Raw genomic sequence first — 18,065 nt, 5'->3', positions numbered from 1 at the left:
AAAGCAAATAAAAATGTCAGCCTTTATATCCCTCTTGCTTCAGTTGTCCTTTCAGCTACAGAAGTCAATAATGGTGGAAACATAGAAGAGTTACAAGGCACTGTTGTAAGTTAAAAGGGGAAATAACAGAAGGTGCTACTGTCTTATAGCAATTACAAGGGGCAACAAGAGCACCCTACAGTTAAATGAGGGTAATAAAAGAAAGCACTATTAGAAAAGGGTGCAGCAATATAAGCCAGTATTAGTAGGTGCCGATATAATAATAATTAAAAAAAAAAAAAAAAAAAAAACATAGTTGGAGGAAACTATCCAGATATTAAGTTTTCACATCCAGAATGTGTGTGCCCTTTAACAGTAAAGCATATGGGATGGAGACTAATACAGGAAGTGTTGCAAACACAGGGCCATTAGGACCATCCAAACATAAAAGCGAGCTTTCAGCTTTGATCCAGGCTTGACATGTTTGCCGTAGGGCATGCTGGGACACGTAGTTCACAAGCACTGGCAGCTGCAGCCTGCAGGTAGCTTTCTGTGTGATATATACAGTACGCCTGTAGCCATGTGATGGTCGCTAGAGGACACGCCGTGCTGCCCACACTTCTGTTACCTCTGTACGGTGTCGCTGAGCTGCGCTCGCTGGAAATCGGCGGCCAAACGCCGGATCTCTTCCCAGTCGGCAGACATGTCTGTAGAGGCAGATGTCAACGCTCAGTAGTCAGTAGTCCACAAACACGTCACCTCAGCGGCTACGGGAAGCTGGAGAGTCCAAACATCCCGAGCGGCATCAACTTGCGCTGTCACCAGTCAGACTGTAGGGCAGCCAGCTAAAGCATCACCAGAACATGTACATTCCCTGATATGTATGCTACACACAGGCATCTCTCATAGCCACATTGCTGGGGGTATCACTTGTGTAGTACCAGAGCCTGGCCTCACTTGTGATAAAGGGGGCTGTAGTCTGTAATGGCGTTCAAAGAAAGGATGTGATAAAGCAGTAATTAGCGGTTTATTGGGATTTAGTATTTGTTATGATTTATTTATAGAGGTGCTGTGGAATTCATAGCAGTACAACGTGTAGCCAAAAATAGCAGGTCAAGCAGCGGAATGTGCTGGGAAACGGGGGATTTGCACGGCGGGTGATGTGACCAGTGAGGGTGGGCTTCTGGTAGCAGGGAGGCGGGCTTCTCTGAGGTATTAGGGGGCGATGATGAGGAGGAGGGCTGACATAGGCACAAACAACAGACCCGTGACTCTGGCAGTGATGGCGAGACTGGGCTGTGTTGTGGCTGCTCTCTTGCTGCTGGCTGTAGCTGCGGAGTCAGCAAAGTTAGTCGGGGGTCTCAGCGATGCCTCTCTTGATGATCCGGCTGTGAAAGAGGCGCTAGGGTTCGCTGTGCACGAATATAACATGCGCAGCAATGACATATACGAGAGCCGTGTGGTGAAGCTCCACCAAGCCCAGAAGCAGGTCAGTGCGGATCCGCTATGTCGTCTCACTAGTGCTGCTGAGCGTTACTACAGCCTGGGGGGAACACAGTGCAGAGCCAAGTAGCAGTGTCTTACATGCCTGGGCTAAATTACACTAAAATCTGTGGCGCGACCGAGTAGCTTGGGGCCTCAGTGCAAGTTTTACATGGGCCCCCACACACTCTATTGATATGGAGCCCCCAAAAAACCTACTTAGGATAGTTTCAGTGTCAGAATTGTTAAAAGTGTAAGGGCCGGTTTCCACTTGTGCGGTGCGAATTAGTTGCAGAAAACGCAAAATGAATTTGCATGCATATGCGAATTTTACAGCGAATCCGCGGGCGTATTCGCATATGGGCCCGTTTCCACTAGTAAGTGATGAGAATGCGGCTATGTAGCCGCATCGCATCACTTCCGCATCTCCCGATGCGGAAGTCCATGGAGGAGATGGGATGCGGCTGCGGGCGTATGCGGCCTTGCGAAACTCTGCAGTATGCTATGCTGCAGATTTTCAGATCGCACCGCACAACATGCACGCAATGGAAACTCCTCCACTGGCGTGCATGTCTTTCAGCACACCCGTGGTGCGATGCGGCTATGTAGTGGCTGAATAGTGTAATGGTTAAGGGCTCTGCCTCTGACATGGGAGACCAGGGTTCGAATCTCGGCTCTGCCTGTTCAGTAAGCCAGCACCTATTCAGTAGGAGACCTTAGGCAAGTCTCCCTAACACTGCTACTGCCTATAGAGCGCGTCCTAGTGGCTGCAGCTCTGGCGCTTTGAGTCCGCAAGGAGAAAAGCGCAATATAAATGTTCTGTGTTTGTTATAAATACCCCCCAAATGACCCCATTTTGGAAAGAAGACATCCCAAAGTATTCACTGAGAGGCATAGTGAGTTCATAGAAGATATTATTTTTTTTGTCACAAGTTAGTGGAAAATGACAGTTTGTGACAAGAAAAAAAAAAAAAGTTTCCATTTCTGCTAACTTGTGACAAAAAAATAATAATAATCTGCCACGGACTCACCATGCCCCTCTCTGAATACCTTGAAGTGTCTACTTTCCAAAATGGGGTCATTTGTGGGGTGTGTTTACTGTCCTGGCATTTTGGGGGGTGCTAATTTGTAAGCACCCCTGTAAAGCCTAAAGGTGCTCATTGGACTTAGGGCCCCTGAGCGCAGTTAGGCTGCAAAAAAGTGCCACACATGTGGTACCGCCGTACTCAGGAGAAGTAGTATAATGTGTTTTGGGGTGTATTTTTACACATACCCATGCTGGGTGGGAGAAATATCTCTGTAAATGACAATTGTTTGATTTTTTTTTTTTACACACAATTGTCCATTTACAGAGATATTTCTCCTACTCAGCATGGGTATGTGTAAAAATACACCCCAAAACACATTATACTACTGCTGAGTACGGCGGTACCACATGTGTGGCACTTTTTTGCACCCTAACTGCGCTAAGGGACTCAAAGTCCAATGAGTACCTTTAGGATTTCACAGGTCATTTTTGTTTCAAGACTACTCCTCACGGTTTAGGGCCCCTAAAATGCCAGGGCAGTATAGGAACCCCACTAATGACCCCATTTTAGAAAGAAGATACCCCAAGGTATTCCGTTAGGAGTATGGTGAGTTCATAGAAGATTTTACTTTTTGTCACAAGTTAGCGGAAATTGATTTTAAATGTATTTTTCACAAAGTGTCATTTTCCACTAACTTGTGACAAAAAATAAAATCTTCTATGAACTCACCATACTCCTAACGGAATACCTTGGGGTGTCTTCTTTCTAAAATGGGGTCATTTGTGGGGTTCCTATACTGCCCTGGCATTTTAGGGGCCCTAAACCGTGAGGAGTAGTCTTGAAACCAAATGTCGCAAAATGGCCTGTGAAATCCTAAAGGTACTCATTGGACTTTGGGCCCCTTAGCGCACTTAGGATGCAAAAAAGTGCCACACATGTGGTATCGCCGTACTCGGGAGAAGTAGTATAATGTGTTTTGGGGTGTATTTTTACACATACCCATGCTGAGTGGGAGAAATATCTCTGTAAATTGACAATTGTGTGAAAAAAAAAAATCAAACAATTGTCATTTACAGAGATATTTCTCCCACCCAGCATGGGTATGTGTAAAAATACACCCCAAAACACATTATACTACTTCTCCTGAGTACGGCGGTACCACATGTGTGGCACTTTTTTGCAGCCTAACTGCGCTAAGGGGCCCTAAGTCCAATGAGCACCTTTAGGCTTTACAGGGGTGCTTACAAATTAGCACCCCCCAAAATGCCAGGACAGTAAACACACCCCACAAATGGGTGTCTTTTTTTCTAAAATGGGGTCACTTGTGGGGTTCCTATACCGCCCTGGCATTTTACGGGCCCAAAACCGTGAGTAGTCTGGAAACCAAATGTCTCAAAATGACTGTTCAGGGGTATAAGCATCTGCAAATTTTGATGACTGGTGGTCTATGAGGGGGTGAATTTTGTGGAACCGGTCATAAGCAGGGTGGCCTTTTAGATGACAGGTTGTATTGGGCCTGATCTGCTGGATTGGAGTGCTACAGGGGTGACAGGAGGTGATTGATGGGTGTCTCAGGGGGTGGTTAGAGGGGAAAATAGATGCAATCAATGCACTGGGGAGGTGATCGGAAGGGGGTCTGAGGGGGATCTGAGGGTTTGGCCGAGTGATCAGGAGCCCACACGGGCAAATTAGGGCCTGATCTTATGGGTAGGTGTGCTAGGGGGTGACAGGAGGTGATTGATGGGTGTCTTAAGGTGTGATTAGAGGGGGGAATAGATGCAAGCAATGCACTGGCGAGGTGATCATGGCTAGGGTCTGAGGGCGTTCTGAGGGTGTGGGCGGGTGATTGAGTGCCCTAGGGGCAGAGAGGGGTCTAATCTGATGGGTAGCAGTGACAGGGGGTGATTGATGGGTAATTAGTGGGTGTTTAGGGTAGAGAACAGATGTAAACACTGCACTTGGGAGGTGATCTGACGTCGGATCTGCGGGCGATCTATTGGGGTGGGTGATCAGATTGCCCGCAAGGGGCAGGTTAGGGGCTGATTGATGGGTGGCAGTGACAGGGGGTGATTGATGGGTGACAGTGGGTGATTGAGAGGTGATCAGTGGGTTATTACAGGGAAGAACAGATGTAAATAATGCACTGGTGAATTGATAAGGGGGGGTCTGAGGGCAATCTGAGCATGTAGGCGGGTGATTGGGTGCCCGCAAGGGGCAGATTAGGGTCTGATCTGATGGGTAACAGTGACAGGTGGTGATAGGGGGTGATTGATGGATAATTAGTGGGTGTTTAGGGTAGAGAACAGATGTAAACACTGCACTTGGGAGGTGATCGGACGTCGGATCTGCGGGCGATCTATTGGTGTGAGTGGGTGATCAGATTGCCCGCAAGGGGCAGGTTAGGGGCTGATTGATGGGTGGCAGTGATTGATGGGTGATTGACAGGTGATCAGGGGGATAGATGCATACAGTACACGGGGGGGGGGGGGGGTCTGGGGAGAATCTGAGGGGTGGGGGAGTGATCAGGAGGGAGCAGGGGGCAGTTTAGGGAATAAAAAAAAAATAGCGTTGACAGATAGTGACAGGGAGTGATTGATGGGTGATTAGGGGGGTGATTGGGTGCAAAAAGCGGTCTGGGGGGTGGGCAGGGGGGGGTCTGAGGGGTGCTGTGGGCGGTCAGGGGGGGGGGGGAAATCAGTGTGCTTGGGTGCAGACTAGGGTGGCTGCAGCCTGCCCTGGTGATCCCTCGGACACTGGGACCACCAGGGCAGGAGGCAGCCTGTATAATACACTTTGTATACATTACAAAGTGTATTATACACTTTGTATGCGGCGATCCGGGTGCTAGTAACCCGCCGGTGCTTCCGAACGTCCGGCGGGTTACATCGCGAGGCCGTACGCCCATGCCCGTACAAGGAATGCCGCCAATTGTACATGCGACGGTCCTTGCGGGATCCACTTCCCGGCCACCATTTGTACATGCGGCGGTCAGGAAGTGGTTAACGCAAATCAAAACTTTGCATTAACCAAGGTAAAATGAAAGTCCATAGACTTTCATTTTACCTTTCACACCCGATGCTGCGGTTTGGTGTGTTGCGGTTCGAGGCACCCGGTAGCTTTTAATTGTCGGGACCTGGCGGTTTCCCGTCGGGTGAATTCATTATTACTGCTGCTGCAATCAGCAGCAGGCCCATATTGCACCGCTTCATCCCGATGACACGCTGCAGGGCGTATAACGCGTGCAGGAGAACGGCACCTGCATGCGTTCTAGATGTGAAAGAGCCCTAAGGAAACCATTAGGGCCTGAGACCACTAGCCCAGTTGTGTAACTGAACAGCAGACACAACTGCATCAGTGGGCTCAAGGCCCTTAAAGAGACACTAAACTTAAATTATTCCCTCTCATAAATAGTTGCCTTAGGGCCTGTTTCCATTACACACAGATTGGATGCAGAAAAACTGACTCCAATGAATACCTATGGGAAAATCTGCAGTATAAAAATTGCGTTTAGTGGAAACAGGCCCATAGACATTCATTGGAGTCAGTTTTTATGCATCCAATCTGCGTGTAGTGGAAACAGGCCCTTTTTTTATTTTTATATGTATGTCATGAGGGTATATTATTGTTATTTTAGTATAAAAGGGCTTGCAATTGACAGAACACAAAAAAAAACCCAAACAGAAAAACTACACCTTTTTTATTTCCAAATAATATATCGGTGACATACATTGTACTAGGGTCATAAGTTAAATGTGATAGCTGGGACTAATGTGCAAATAAAATGATGGGTTTTATTTATAGTAGCATTGGTTATTTTAAAACTAGGGGATGGAATTGGAAGAGTGTACTTTTTTTTTCTTGCATTTGCCTAAAAAAAAGCATAGTAAATAAAGTAATTACTGAAAACAAATATCGCCCACAAAAAGCTTAATTTGTGGCAAAAAAGATATACAGTAGATCAAGGGTGTCAAACTCAAATTCAACCATTTTCAAATACAGTAAAGCTCTTCTGAGACAAGGATGAACTTGTATTTTAGACCAAACTCAAAATCAATTATGTGAGTACATTAAATTATAAAACAGAACAACATTTTAAAGTGTACCAGAGCTTAATAATTAAAAAGATTTTATACATACCTGGGACTTCCTCCACCCCTATCCACTCCAATCGCTCCAACGCCGCCGTCCTCCGCTGCCCTCAACTTCGGGAACCAGGTCCCCGCACTTCCGTCACTGGTACCTAGTCGTGGGCTAACCTCCGCTCCGTCGTCAGTCTCCCAGCGGTGATCGCCACTGGATGACTAATTTACAATGTACAATGCTGCGATCTAAGGCAGCGCTATAATGGGGACAGCCGTGACACTCGACTGTCCCCTTGGGAGGCACAGAGAGCGATCGGCTCTCATAGACTGATGTCTATGAGAGCCGATCGCTGGGATTGGCTGGTGGGTGGGGGGAAGGAGGAGATAAAAAAAAAAATGGACAAATTTATTCAGAAAAAAACAAATAAAGAAAAAAATAAACAAACATCCCAGCAGGGATCAGAGCTCACCAACAGAAATCTTTAAAGAGACACTGAAGCGAAAAAAAAATATGATATAGTGAATTGGTTGTGTACTATGAATAATTACTGGAAGATTAGCAGCAAAGAAAATATTCTCATACTTTTATTTTCAGGTATATAGTGTTTTTTCTAACATTGCATCATTCTATAATATGTGCACATTACACAACACTCAGCATTCAAAATGAGTCTTTCAGAGCAGGCTGTGAAGTAATGACCTCTCCTCTAGCAGAGGAAAAGTAAATAGTCCAGGAACAGTTGAGATAATAAGTCAGACTTAGTCGGAGAGCTTAAAGGGGCACTATGGCTAAATTCTTTGTTTTGTGTGGCTGTGATATTTATAGCAGTATGTGAAGAATAGTTAGGAACATACAATGTGGCAGATTATTTTTTTCTTTTTACACGAACACCATCTTTGTGTAGGTTTAGAGTCGCGTCGGCAGATTTACCTTACTGACGCGACTCAGGCTAATCCATTATGGTGCAGGAGGCATCTTTCCCTGCTGTTGTGCTGCCGTTGTTAGTCTCCCCTCTAGGAAGCGCTGGTAGCATATTCCATCTTTCAACTGCACAATCGTGCAGTTACATAGCTCTCCCCATTAGCCGTAAAGTGTATCAATGTGCCACTGTGCAGTGCGAGTGGCACGCAACCTCCATCTGCGGTGGAAAGCAACCGCCACGTGGAGAGGGACGCAGCCTCACTGATAATGCTGCCTGGCAAGGACCCCTGTAGCGAAGCTGGCAATGAAACGGACACCTACTGTTGTCCGTTTCTATGGTTACCAGCCTTCGCTGTTTGAAGTGCGCAGTGTAGCGGCGGCATGAGAGAGCAGACGAACACAGCGCGCCACACAAAACAAAGAATTTAGCCATAATGCCTCTTTAATGGCTTGCTTGCATAGAGATAACAACTGGAGTTTCTGAGGTTTTTAGCAAACCGCAACCGTGGCTGCTGCAGCATTTTTGCGGTTTGCAGATGCGTTTTTGCCTCAATGCAAAGTATACTAAAGTGGAAAACTGCTCTGAAAAACGCTAGATCAGAGCGGTTTTTCCAGGCGTTTTTGTTACAGTAACTGTTCAGTTCAGTAAGAGCTTTACTGTAACAATATATGACATCTGCTACACAAAAAAAGCTCCAAAAAATGCTAGGCATGTTTAGAAAATCTCTCTAAGGGCCCATTCACACTAGAGCGCTTTGCCGGCGATTTCGGCAAAACGCTCAAGCGCTTTTTAAAGCGCTAGTGCTATTATAAAACCCTATGGGCCCATTCTTACTTGGGCGATTTGCGTTAATCGACGGCGATTAATGGAAATCGCCAAATGTGTAACCTGCACTATTTTCAGGCGATTTCCCGGCAATCGCGTTTCAGTGCTATAGTAGCACTAAACTCGATCGTGGAAAAATCGCTGCAGTGTCCAGTGGTGTTTTTTTTTTTTTTTTCTGCGTGTAATCGTGGAAAAATCACTCCCGCTAATCGCCGGTGTTTTAAGCTTTCAAGTGTGAATGGGGCATAAACATGCCTAGAATCGCTCTGAAAATCTGCTTCAAAAACCTCTAGCATTTTGCAGATCTGCTAGAGGTTTTTGGTGTGCACTGGGCCTCAGACTGGATTAGCTGCATGCTTGTTTCAGGTGTCTGATTCAAACAATACTGCAGCCAAATAGATCAATAGGATTGCCAGGCAACTGCTATTGTTTAAAAAGATATAAATATGTTTGCCACCATATGCTTCTCACTTCAAGTTTACTTTACATTGGGCATTGTGCTTACTAATATATAATAAGGTAGATCTGTGTCTTAAGTTTGGATTTAAGAAATGTGTAATGTTGTAACGAGCTATAAATTAACCGGCTTTTTTTTTCTTCTCAATTTGAAGGTTGTATCTGGAATTATGTATAAATTGGATGTGGAACTTGGCCGAACTAATTGTAGAAAACCAAGCCTATACCATGAGAAGTGTGAATTCCATTCAAATGGTGAACTCGCTGAGGTATTTTGCTATTCCTTTTGCTGAAAATGAAGTGTTTTTTGTGTTCTGTCCTAAATTTAGAGACTGGTTTGCTCAGTATGTTAATTGTTTGAGACAATGTATTTAAAATGCACATGAAGTAGGTCCAGTAGATGATACTCGTGCACTATTATATTTTTTTCCCTCCATGCATTTGTTCTTCTGGGCATGTGTGGACCATACTCATGCATGCCTAGCCCTTGTGTTGCTTGTCTAGTCATGGCCAGAAGAAACCGATTTGACTGTATAGAGTGCCCTGCTCTGGAATGATGACCTGCGGGAGGCCTCTGGACTATCCAGAGGCTTCCTATTACTAGGGTAAGAACCAGTGAAGTAGCAGCTCATCCAAGATATTCAGTATTCTGACAACAGTAGTATGGCCTGGTGCACATCAGAGGAGTTTTTTCTGAGCGTTTTGAGTTTTTAAATCTGCTGCTAATGTTATCCTATGTGTCTGTGCACACTGGAGCAATGAGGTTTTGTAAAAACCCCATAGCATTACATTAGGAAGAGCTTTTAGAGGTCTCAAAAGCTCTTCCCAATGTAATGCTATGGGTTTTTTTTTTACAAAACCTCATTGCTCCAGTGTGCACAGACACATAGGATAACATTAGCAGCAGATTTAAAAACTCAAAACGCTCAGAAAAAACTCCTCTGGTGTGCACCAGGCCTATAAGGCCTCCACCTCAGCCTCAAGCCAGTTACTTTTATCCTATAATATTTTTCACTTCCCCAAACCAAGTGAATGTTCTTTGCACTTAAAAAAATACTTGCTAATGCCCTGGCAGAAGCCTATAATGGTAAAAATTGAACATAAGATTGAGGCCCTGTTCACAGTGGTGAGTTGCGTTGCAGAATAATTCTGCATGTCACCTTACTGCCCATACGAGTCTATGGACCCGTTTACAGTGCCGTGTTGTAACGGATGGTATTATTTATCACTCGCTGCGTGCAGACTTTGTATTAAAGTCTATGCCCAGTCTACATTGCAGTTCAAACTCATTATAACGTGTGCATTATGCAACTCGCCACTGATTTTTTTTTTTTTTTTTTTTTTTTTTTCTCCAATTCATCTGGTGAACCTTTTATCATCCCATTTATTTAGACTAGTCACCAGAGCCAGTGATGAGACATTTCAAGTTTAAAATTAGATTTGCCATATGCTTTATTATTATTATTATTTTGGTATATTTAGCAGATTTTATCAAAATAATGTACTGGTGTACTTTCACTCCATGAAAAGGAAACCGTGAGTCTGTCAGTACTTCACATGCAGGTAGTTGGCATCATCTTTGTCTCTGAGCATGTTTGGTAGGTCTCTGTTCAGGTGTCTGCTATGCCTAATTCTGGCAATGACCAAATAATTCTGCAGGGAGTAAAAAAAGACAAGACTAGGCCTGAACGATTTTAGGAAAAGATTGAATTGAGCAATTTCCGTCCGAAATTGTGATTTTGATTCACATTTTCTTCAAGTCCAGCTTTGTCCCCCCCCCCCCCTGTGCCTCTCTGTACCCATGTCTCTTTGTGCCCCGTCTCTCTCCTCTGTGCCCCTCTTTCTTTGCCGGCTCTGAGTCTTGGTGACTGCTGCGTGCCTCCTCTGTCTCCTGTGTACCCGCTCTGCGCCTCTCTGAGCCCTATCTGTCTCCTCTGTGCTCGCTCTGCATTTCTATGTACGTCTCTGTGCCCGCTCTGCATCTCTCTGTGCCCGTTCTGCATCTCTCTGTGCTAGCTCTGCGTTTCTATGTGCCCCCTTTGTGCCCACTCTGCGTTTCTATGTGCCCGCTCCGTGCCCGCTCTGCGTCTCTGTGCCCCCTCTGTCTCCTCTGTACTTGCTCTGCATTTCTTTGTGCCCCCTGTGCGTCTCTGTGTCTCCTCTGTCCCACTCTGCGTCTTTGTGCCCCCTCTGTGCTCGTTCTTGAGTCTGTGCCTTTTCTGTGCCAGCTCTGCGTCTCTGTGCCGCCGTGTCTCCTCTGTGCTCACTCTGCATTTCTATGTGCCCCCTCTGTGCCTGTTCCATGCCTCCTCTGGACCGGCTCTGAGTCTTTGTTCCCTCTCCGTGCCCGCTCTGCGTCTCCGTGCCAGCTCGCTCTGCAAGCAGCACAACTTCTTCCAATCGCTGGCTGGCTCTACTTTGACGTCGGCAGGGGTAGGCGGAGCCGTCTAAGTATAGAGCAGCGCAGCTTCAGCCAGTGACTATCCTCTTCATGCATGGCGGTGGACGGAGCCGCACCGAGCAGCAGAGGATGTTGGGGAAACCGCAGCTAATGATGATCTCTTGATCGTCTTGTCAGGTACCGCGGTTTCGGTTTAGAACCGTGAAACCGTTCAGCCCTACCAAGTACATACACCTCACACGGAGTTCCACAAACACTGCAAGTAGAGGAAAACGCATTCCCTAAAAAAAAAAAAATCTAGGGTTTACACTCTTAAGAAAAAAGGGATGAGCTGGCAAGTATAAAATTCGGTTTGCATGAAACTAAACGCAGTAAAAAAAAATCATCACTCTGCTAAGCGCAATGATCTGGATTCATGAATCAAAGAACCTGCACCCAAAAATCGTTTTAGCACTTCCTGCATGCAGTGCGTTACTGCAAAACTCGTATGTTATCAGTGACAATAAAGCATGCTTTTCATTAACTGTATGCAGTGCTATTCATGTACAATGTAATGTAGCCTAAGGGGGTATCCAGTGTCTATATAGCTGCTACTCCTGTGTATTTAGGGTCAGCTGGATGTCGTACTGGTAAGGTTGTTGCTTTTGATGTAGGATTTGAGCCTTTGACCATGGTTTAACTTCGCTGGCAGTGATCCCAGCTAAGCTCAGGCTACCCTCCGGTAGCTCTATGCAGAGTATTGCGCGCAGCTGGAGCTTTTACTTACCTGCCGGGGGATTCATACGTCAGTAGCCATTCTCCTTCCTGTCCTTGGAGTCTCTGAATTACTGTGGTGAGATCGCCGTCATTGATCTCACCAAAGAGGTACAGCGCCACCCGGAGGATGGAGGTAAAATTACACAGCTGGAGCCCGGGGAGGTGAGTGAGAGAAATGGCTTCTGCTGGTTTTGTAATGGCACGATTTTTTTTTGGGGGGGGGGGGGGGTCTGAAACCTTTTAAAAATACACCAAGGCCTCATTCACGCAAGTGTTTTGCATTTTTGTGAGTCCCCTCCCGGCGCTCCAGTGCACGCTGCGTTTCTGGTAAAAGTGCTTTTCTAGGCACTTTTCCAGCACGGTTTTGTAATTCACTCCCTGACGCATGTCAGGAAGTGAATGTTTTGACCCGGAAAAGAATAAATACAATGCATTTATTCTTAAACGCAATCGCTGCACAGAGCGATTTTTGTGAGTGTTTTGTGTTTTTCCTATACCTTCCATTATAGCAAAAACACCCCAAAAGTGGTACAGACACTGCTTTGCCTGAACCTTCCCATAGAGCAATGATCTGCAAACTTGGCTCTCCAGCTGTTAAGGAACTGCAAGTCCCACAATGCATTGCAGGAGTCTGACATCCACAGTCATGATTCATAAAAGCAGATGCATTGTGGGACATACACCTTAATAAAATGGGAATGGTTGGTGATATTAACTTCCTGTTTGTGGCACATTAATATATGTGAGGGGGGGAGCTTTTCTAGATGGGTGGTGATCATGGCGGCCATTTTGAAGCCAACTTTTGTTTGTTCAATAGGAAGAGGGTCATGTGACACATCAAACTTATTGGGAATTTCACAAGAAAAACAATGGTGTGCTTGGTTTTAGCGTAACTTTATTCTTCCATCAGTTATTTACACGTTTCATGAGTTATTTACATAAAATGTGTTCAATGTGCTGCCCATTGTGTTTGATTGTCAATGCAACCCTCTTCTCCCACTCTTCACCCACTGATAGCCACACCGCAGGAAAAATGCTAGCACAGGCTTCCAGTATCCGTAGTTTCAGGTGCTGCACATCTCGTATCTTCACAGCATAGACAGTTGCCTTCAGATGACCCCAAAGATAAAACCTGACACCCATAATGTGGTGGTGCACCATCTTGCTGGAAAAACTCAGGAATGGCCCCATTATCTTTGTGCCCAATATACCACACCATACCATCAAATTGTATTTGTTCCAACAGTCTTGGAGGGATCTATCCAATGGGGGTTAGTGTCAGACCAATAGCGGTGGTTTTGTTTAACTTCACCATTCACATAAAAGTTTGCCTAATCACTGAACAAAATCTCCTGTGTAAACTGAGGGTCCTGTTCCAATTTTTGTTTTGCCCATTCTGCAAATTCAGTGTGCCGATCTGGGTCATCCTTGTTGAGATGCTACAGCAGCTGGAGTTTGTAAGGGTGCCATTTGTGAGTAACTAATATCCGCCGAAGGGATGTTTGACTAATGCCACTCTCCAGTGACATGCGGCGAGTGCTACGCTGTGGGCTCTTGCTTAATGAAGCTAGGACAGCCACTGATGTTTCTTCATTATTGACAGATTTCATGCGTCCACATTTTGGCAAATCCAACACTGATCCAGTTTCATGAAACTTAGCAAGCAGTTTGCTAACTGTAGCATGGGAGATGGGTGGTCTCTTAGGCAGTCTTGCATTGAAATCTGCTGCAATGACCCGGTTACTACGTTCATCAGACATCAACACAATTTCTATCCACTCCTCATGTGTTCATCTCGGCGACATGTCAATGGCTGTAAACAAAGAGAAACTTGTAAATAACTCATGAAAGAATAAAGTTACGTTAAAACCAAGCACACCATTGTTTTTCTTTTGAAATTCCCAATAAGTTTGATGTCGCATGACCCACTTCCTATTGAAAAAACAAAAGTTGGGTTCAAAATGGCCAACTTTAAAATGGCCGCCATGTTCACCACCCATCTTGAAAAGTTTCCCCCCTCACACAGTGTTCTCCCCCCCAAAAAAAATCCAGCCAGGCGACAAGAAAAAGTAGCCGGGTGGGGAAGGTCACGCTGGGTGCTACTCAGTGGGAGGTCACACCGAGTGCTACAAGTATCATACGGTATGGCTGGGAAATGGGCTGGGAGCTATTCAGAGGGTAGAGGGTGTGTGTGTGTGTGTGTCTGGGTACTGCTGGGGGGGGGGGGGGGAGAGGAATCATGCTTGGTACTGCTGAGGGGGGAAATCATGCTGGGTACTGCCAAGAGGGAAATCCCCGCTGGGTACGAGAACAGGGGTTAACTCTGGCTGCTACTAATAGAGCAAGGGGGGGGGGGGGGGTCCTCACACAGAGTGATGCTGTTGGGGAGCAGCATTCTTAGTCACGGTGCTGCTGGTGGATTTGAAGATCTATCTGACCTCTATCCACTACTTACTTCATAGCAGCTGCATTTTCTTCAGCACAGCTTCCTGAGCCCTGTACTGCACAGTGTTGATAGTGCAGAGTACAGCACACAGGCATGAAAGCTGAACACTTCTGCAGCTGCTATAATAATAACATAATTTAGCAGAGGGACTTCTAAGAGGAGCAAAAGTGGGAGCAAGCAACTGCCTCTGTAGCCTTGTGGGATATCCAGTGCCCTAGTCCTACTTGACCTTGGAGCTATTCTTAATGAAGCAGGAGACATCAGAGTCTAACCTCTCCACCATTTCTAGAGGGACATGAGTGCAGATAGATACACAGCAGCCAGGCAGCAGGGAGAGTTAATTGTTCTAAGTTACAGGCACTTGATGGCAGGGGAGGAGAGGCAGACATGCCTGGATGAACAGAGCAAAGCAAACTTCAGCTCCTTACCCCGTGCTGGCTATAACGCTTCACGCCTACTTCTTCACGGGGAGATCAGACAGACATTCCTCTGAACACAGCAGCGCGTCCTCTATCCATTCTCCAAACTTTGCCCCCGCTCCCCGCTTGTAATGAGCATTCCCCCGCACAGACACAGCCGCGGCTCGCTGTAATAAATCAAGAGGAAAGTAATACTGCCGCAGACCAGGGCAAATGGCAGCCGGGCGGGGGGGCAAATGGCAGCCGGGCGGTCTGCCCAGCTGAAAGAGTCTGGGGAGAACACTGCTCACATATACTAATGTCCCACAATCCGGAAGTTAATATCACCAACCATTCCCATTTTATTAAGGTGTATCCATATAAATGGCCCACCCTGTAGTTCCTTATCAGCTGGAGAGCCAAGTTTGCAGTTCACTGTCATAGAAATTCATTGCACAAGCGTTTTATGGGTGATTTTTAAAAATCTCCTGCGCTTGAAAAAAGGGCAAAAACGCCCTTAGTGTGAAGGAGCCCTAAAATCCGGACATAATCCTACCGTCAGGGAGGTTAAATCCTGGTTTAAGGTAGTACATAAAAGGAGTCTTTGTGCAAGGCTCCCTAATAATGCTTGTTGCCCGTGGAGTGGGGCATGCAGGGGATTTAGGGTTTAGTTTATTGCTATACCCAGAGTTTAGTTTTAAAATTTGTAGGGGAAAAAAAGAAATATTAAACAGCATTTTTTCCTTTTTTTTCACAGAAAAAGAGGTGCAAGTTCAGTGTGATAAGTCGTCCGTGGAAGCCAGAAACAAGATTGGAAAAATCCGATTGCAATTAATGTGCTGTCTGCAGTCTTGATTTTAATCTTTATTTTAATCCTGTTTCATGACATGGTGGAATATAACAAATAAAAAATTGACTCATCTCTACAGGTTCTAACTTTAGCAATACAGATAAGCATAATAAAAATTGACTTATCTTTACAAGTTCTAACTTTAGCAATATAGATAAGCATAATAAAATGTAAGGAGCTACAATGAAATAAATGTCTTCACTGAAATCAATGTGTGATTTATAGGCTAGATTTGACTGTTTGGAGGTTTGTTGTTGGATGTGTCACTTGAGCATTGAATGTTTCTGCTGTGGTTAGAATGGGGGAAAAGTGTCTTGACTTCATCTACGGGAGAGTCATAACAATGGAACTAAATTCCCCCCCCCTGTTTTGACCGTTCCCCCATAGAATCATTAATTTTGAGTATCTGGTGTGTGGCATAGTCTTGATGGATGTATAAAGGAGTTGTACCCAGAACTTGTTTTGGCTCACACAGGTTCTGGAAGTGGGGGTTGGATGGAGAGAGTAAGGGGGAAAATGTCTAAAAGCCAAGAGCCGAGACTGCCATACTACGGTGTCGCCAGTTGCACTTGGCAATTATCTGTTATCCCTAAGGGGGGGGGGGGGGAGATAGAGGCAGAGGAAGGCGAAGGATCAGACCTGATGGCCCAGTTCTTCCTGAAAGAAACCTGCGGTGATGAGGATTCTGATTGCTGACATCCCATTAGCAACAACACTATGATCCATTTTATGCATGTCCATCCTTCTGCAGGTACATCTCTGGCACATTAGCATTGCTGGCTATCTCTATTGGAGGCAGTGTATCAGCTGCTAAAAAGGCCAGCTTTCATGCAAAGTGTATTCATGAAAATGAGCCAATCAATGCACTTTCTGAATCTGACAAGTTCCAAGCTTTAGGCAAACTACATGACATTTACAGGCAAGCCACAATATCCAGAATAATCGCCTCTGGCATCATGGACAGTAGTGAGAATGACTCAGTACGATGCTGGAAGGTTGCTAGAGGAATCTGGAACCATTAAAATTGCAGTCCAGCTGACAGGTGCGTATGGTGGTGGGTCCAGTCTTTCAACAATGGGTTAAAAGACCACTATAATAACAAATGTTAAATACAAGTGTATGCATACCTATAACATACTTCATCCTAGCGTAAAATTCACCATAAATGACTTCTTTTGTAGCTGTCACAGTAGGTAGTAAAAATATGACAGCGCTTACAGGTTTAGGACTAATCCATCTACTCAAGTGAGGTTCTCAGCAATTATTTATTTTCTAACGCACCCCTTGGCAGTGGCACAGTCCAGCTGCCAGAATAGTGTTACATAAGGAGACAGGTTTACTGGTATCTTTTTATAGGTCCACTTTAGGGTGGTGCTTTTGTAAAGAAAAAAGGAAATACTGAGAATCCCACACGAGGGCTTGGATTAGACCCAAAACTGTAAAAACTGTCAGAAGAGTAATACCTGCTGTAAGTGGCAGCTGCAAGGAAGAGTAATTTATAGTGCATTCACTTAGGGACAAATATATCTTATAGTTTTTTGCACAAGGGTTTTTGGAATAGTGGTCCCTTAAAGGGAACCTTAACTGAGAAGGATATGGATTTTTCCTTTTAAAATAATACCAGTTGCCCGGCTCTCCTTCTGATCCTGTGTCTCCAATACTTTTAGCCACAGCCCCTGAACAAGCATGCAGATCAGATGCTCTGACTGAAGTCAGACTGGATTAGCTGCATGCTTGTTTCAGGTGTGTTATTCAGCCAATACTGCAGCTAATGAGATCAGCAGAACTGCCAGGCAACTGGTATAGCTTAAAAGGAAAAATCCACATCCCTCTCAGTTTAGGTTCCCTTTAAGATCTGGGAATTACAAAACCATAGAACTGAGCTGGGTACTTATCCGTTAGCCGGGCGCATCCTCTAGGTGGCGACAAAACTCCACCAGAGTTACATCTTTCCCTACTATCCATGTCGGCCTGGAGGGGGAATAGTAATTAGCGCCACCTGCCGGATGCGCCCGGCTAACGGATAAGTACCCTGAGCTGAAAACTTAATTCATTGAAGAAGACCACCCTCTGCAAACGGCAATTTTTTTTTTTTTTTGATAAACGCTTGTGAGGCGTGCATGTGGAAAAAAAAGATTCCGGGTAATTTGGGCGCAGGGTGAGGCGTCACACCAGGTCTTGGTATGTGCAATGAGATGCAAATATTTCTGAGTTTATGCAAATATATATACATCTTCAAAATTGACCAATCAGTTTAAACTTGGGTTTATATTGATTAATCAATTTTCAAGCTGCATATATTTGCATAGTAATTTGCATCAACTCGGGAAAATGTTCATATCAATGATCATACATAACCAGGACCTTTGGCCATCGGGCTTTGGACACTGTGCAACTTAACTATCTTCACTTGGTTGGTGACGTGTATAGTGTTTGCTG

The 18,065-nt window shown here is 45.2% G+C and overlaps 2 protein-coding genes across 2 annotated transcripts in view; one reads left to right on the top strand and one right to left on the bottom strand.

Annotated features, from left to right (window-relative positions):
• The window catches only part of UFL1 (UFM1 specific ligase 1), a 93,115-nt gene extending 91,651 nt beyond the window's left edge, over positions 1-1,464 (bottom strand). Inside the window, exon 1 of the mRNA XM_068231184.1 lies at positions 608-1,464. Coding sequence (XP_068087285.1) covers positions 608-684 — 77 coding nt within the window. The 5' untranslated portion in view covers positions 685-1,464. The remainder of the gene's footprint in view (positions 1-607) is intronic.
• Positions 1,188-15,833, top strand: LOC137503749 (cystatin-2-like). Its single transcript, XM_068231185.1, has 3 exons — positions 1,188-1,468; positions 8,931-9,044; positions 15,534-15,833. The coding sequence occupies exons 1-3, from the start codon at positions 1,205-1,207 to the stop codon at positions 15,609-15,611; spliced, it is 456 nt and encodes a 151-aa protein (XP_068087286.1). The 5' UTR covers positions 1,188-1,204; the 3' UTR covers positions 15,612-15,833.
• Positions 15,834-18,065: the final 2,232 nt, after the last annotated feature.

Source organism: Hyperolius riggenbachi, chromosome 4 (genome assembly GCF_040937935.1).
Source record: "Hyperolius riggenbachi isolate aHypRig1 chromosome 4, aHypRig1.pri, whole genome shotgun sequence".
Classification (NCBI taxonomy): Eukaryota; Metazoa; Chordata; class Amphibia; order Anura; family Hyperoliidae; genus Hyperolius; species Hyperolius riggenbachi.
Note: the sequence above shows the minus strand (reverse complement) of the source record. Positions and strands in the feature narration are given on the sequence as shown.

Coding starts and splice junctions, on each gene's coding strand:
- LOC137503749 (XM_068231185.1), top strand. CDS start 1,205: ATGATGAGGAGGAGGGCTGACATAGGCACAAACAACAGACCCGTGACT. Junction 1,469..8,930: donor TCCACCAAGCCCAGAAGCAG/GTCAGTGCGGAT, acceptor CTCAATTTGAAG/GTTGTATCTGGAATTATGTA. Junction 9,045..15,533: donor CAAATGGTGAACTCGCTGAG/GTATTTTGCTAT, acceptor TTTTTTTCACAG/AAAAAGAGGTGCAAGTTCAG.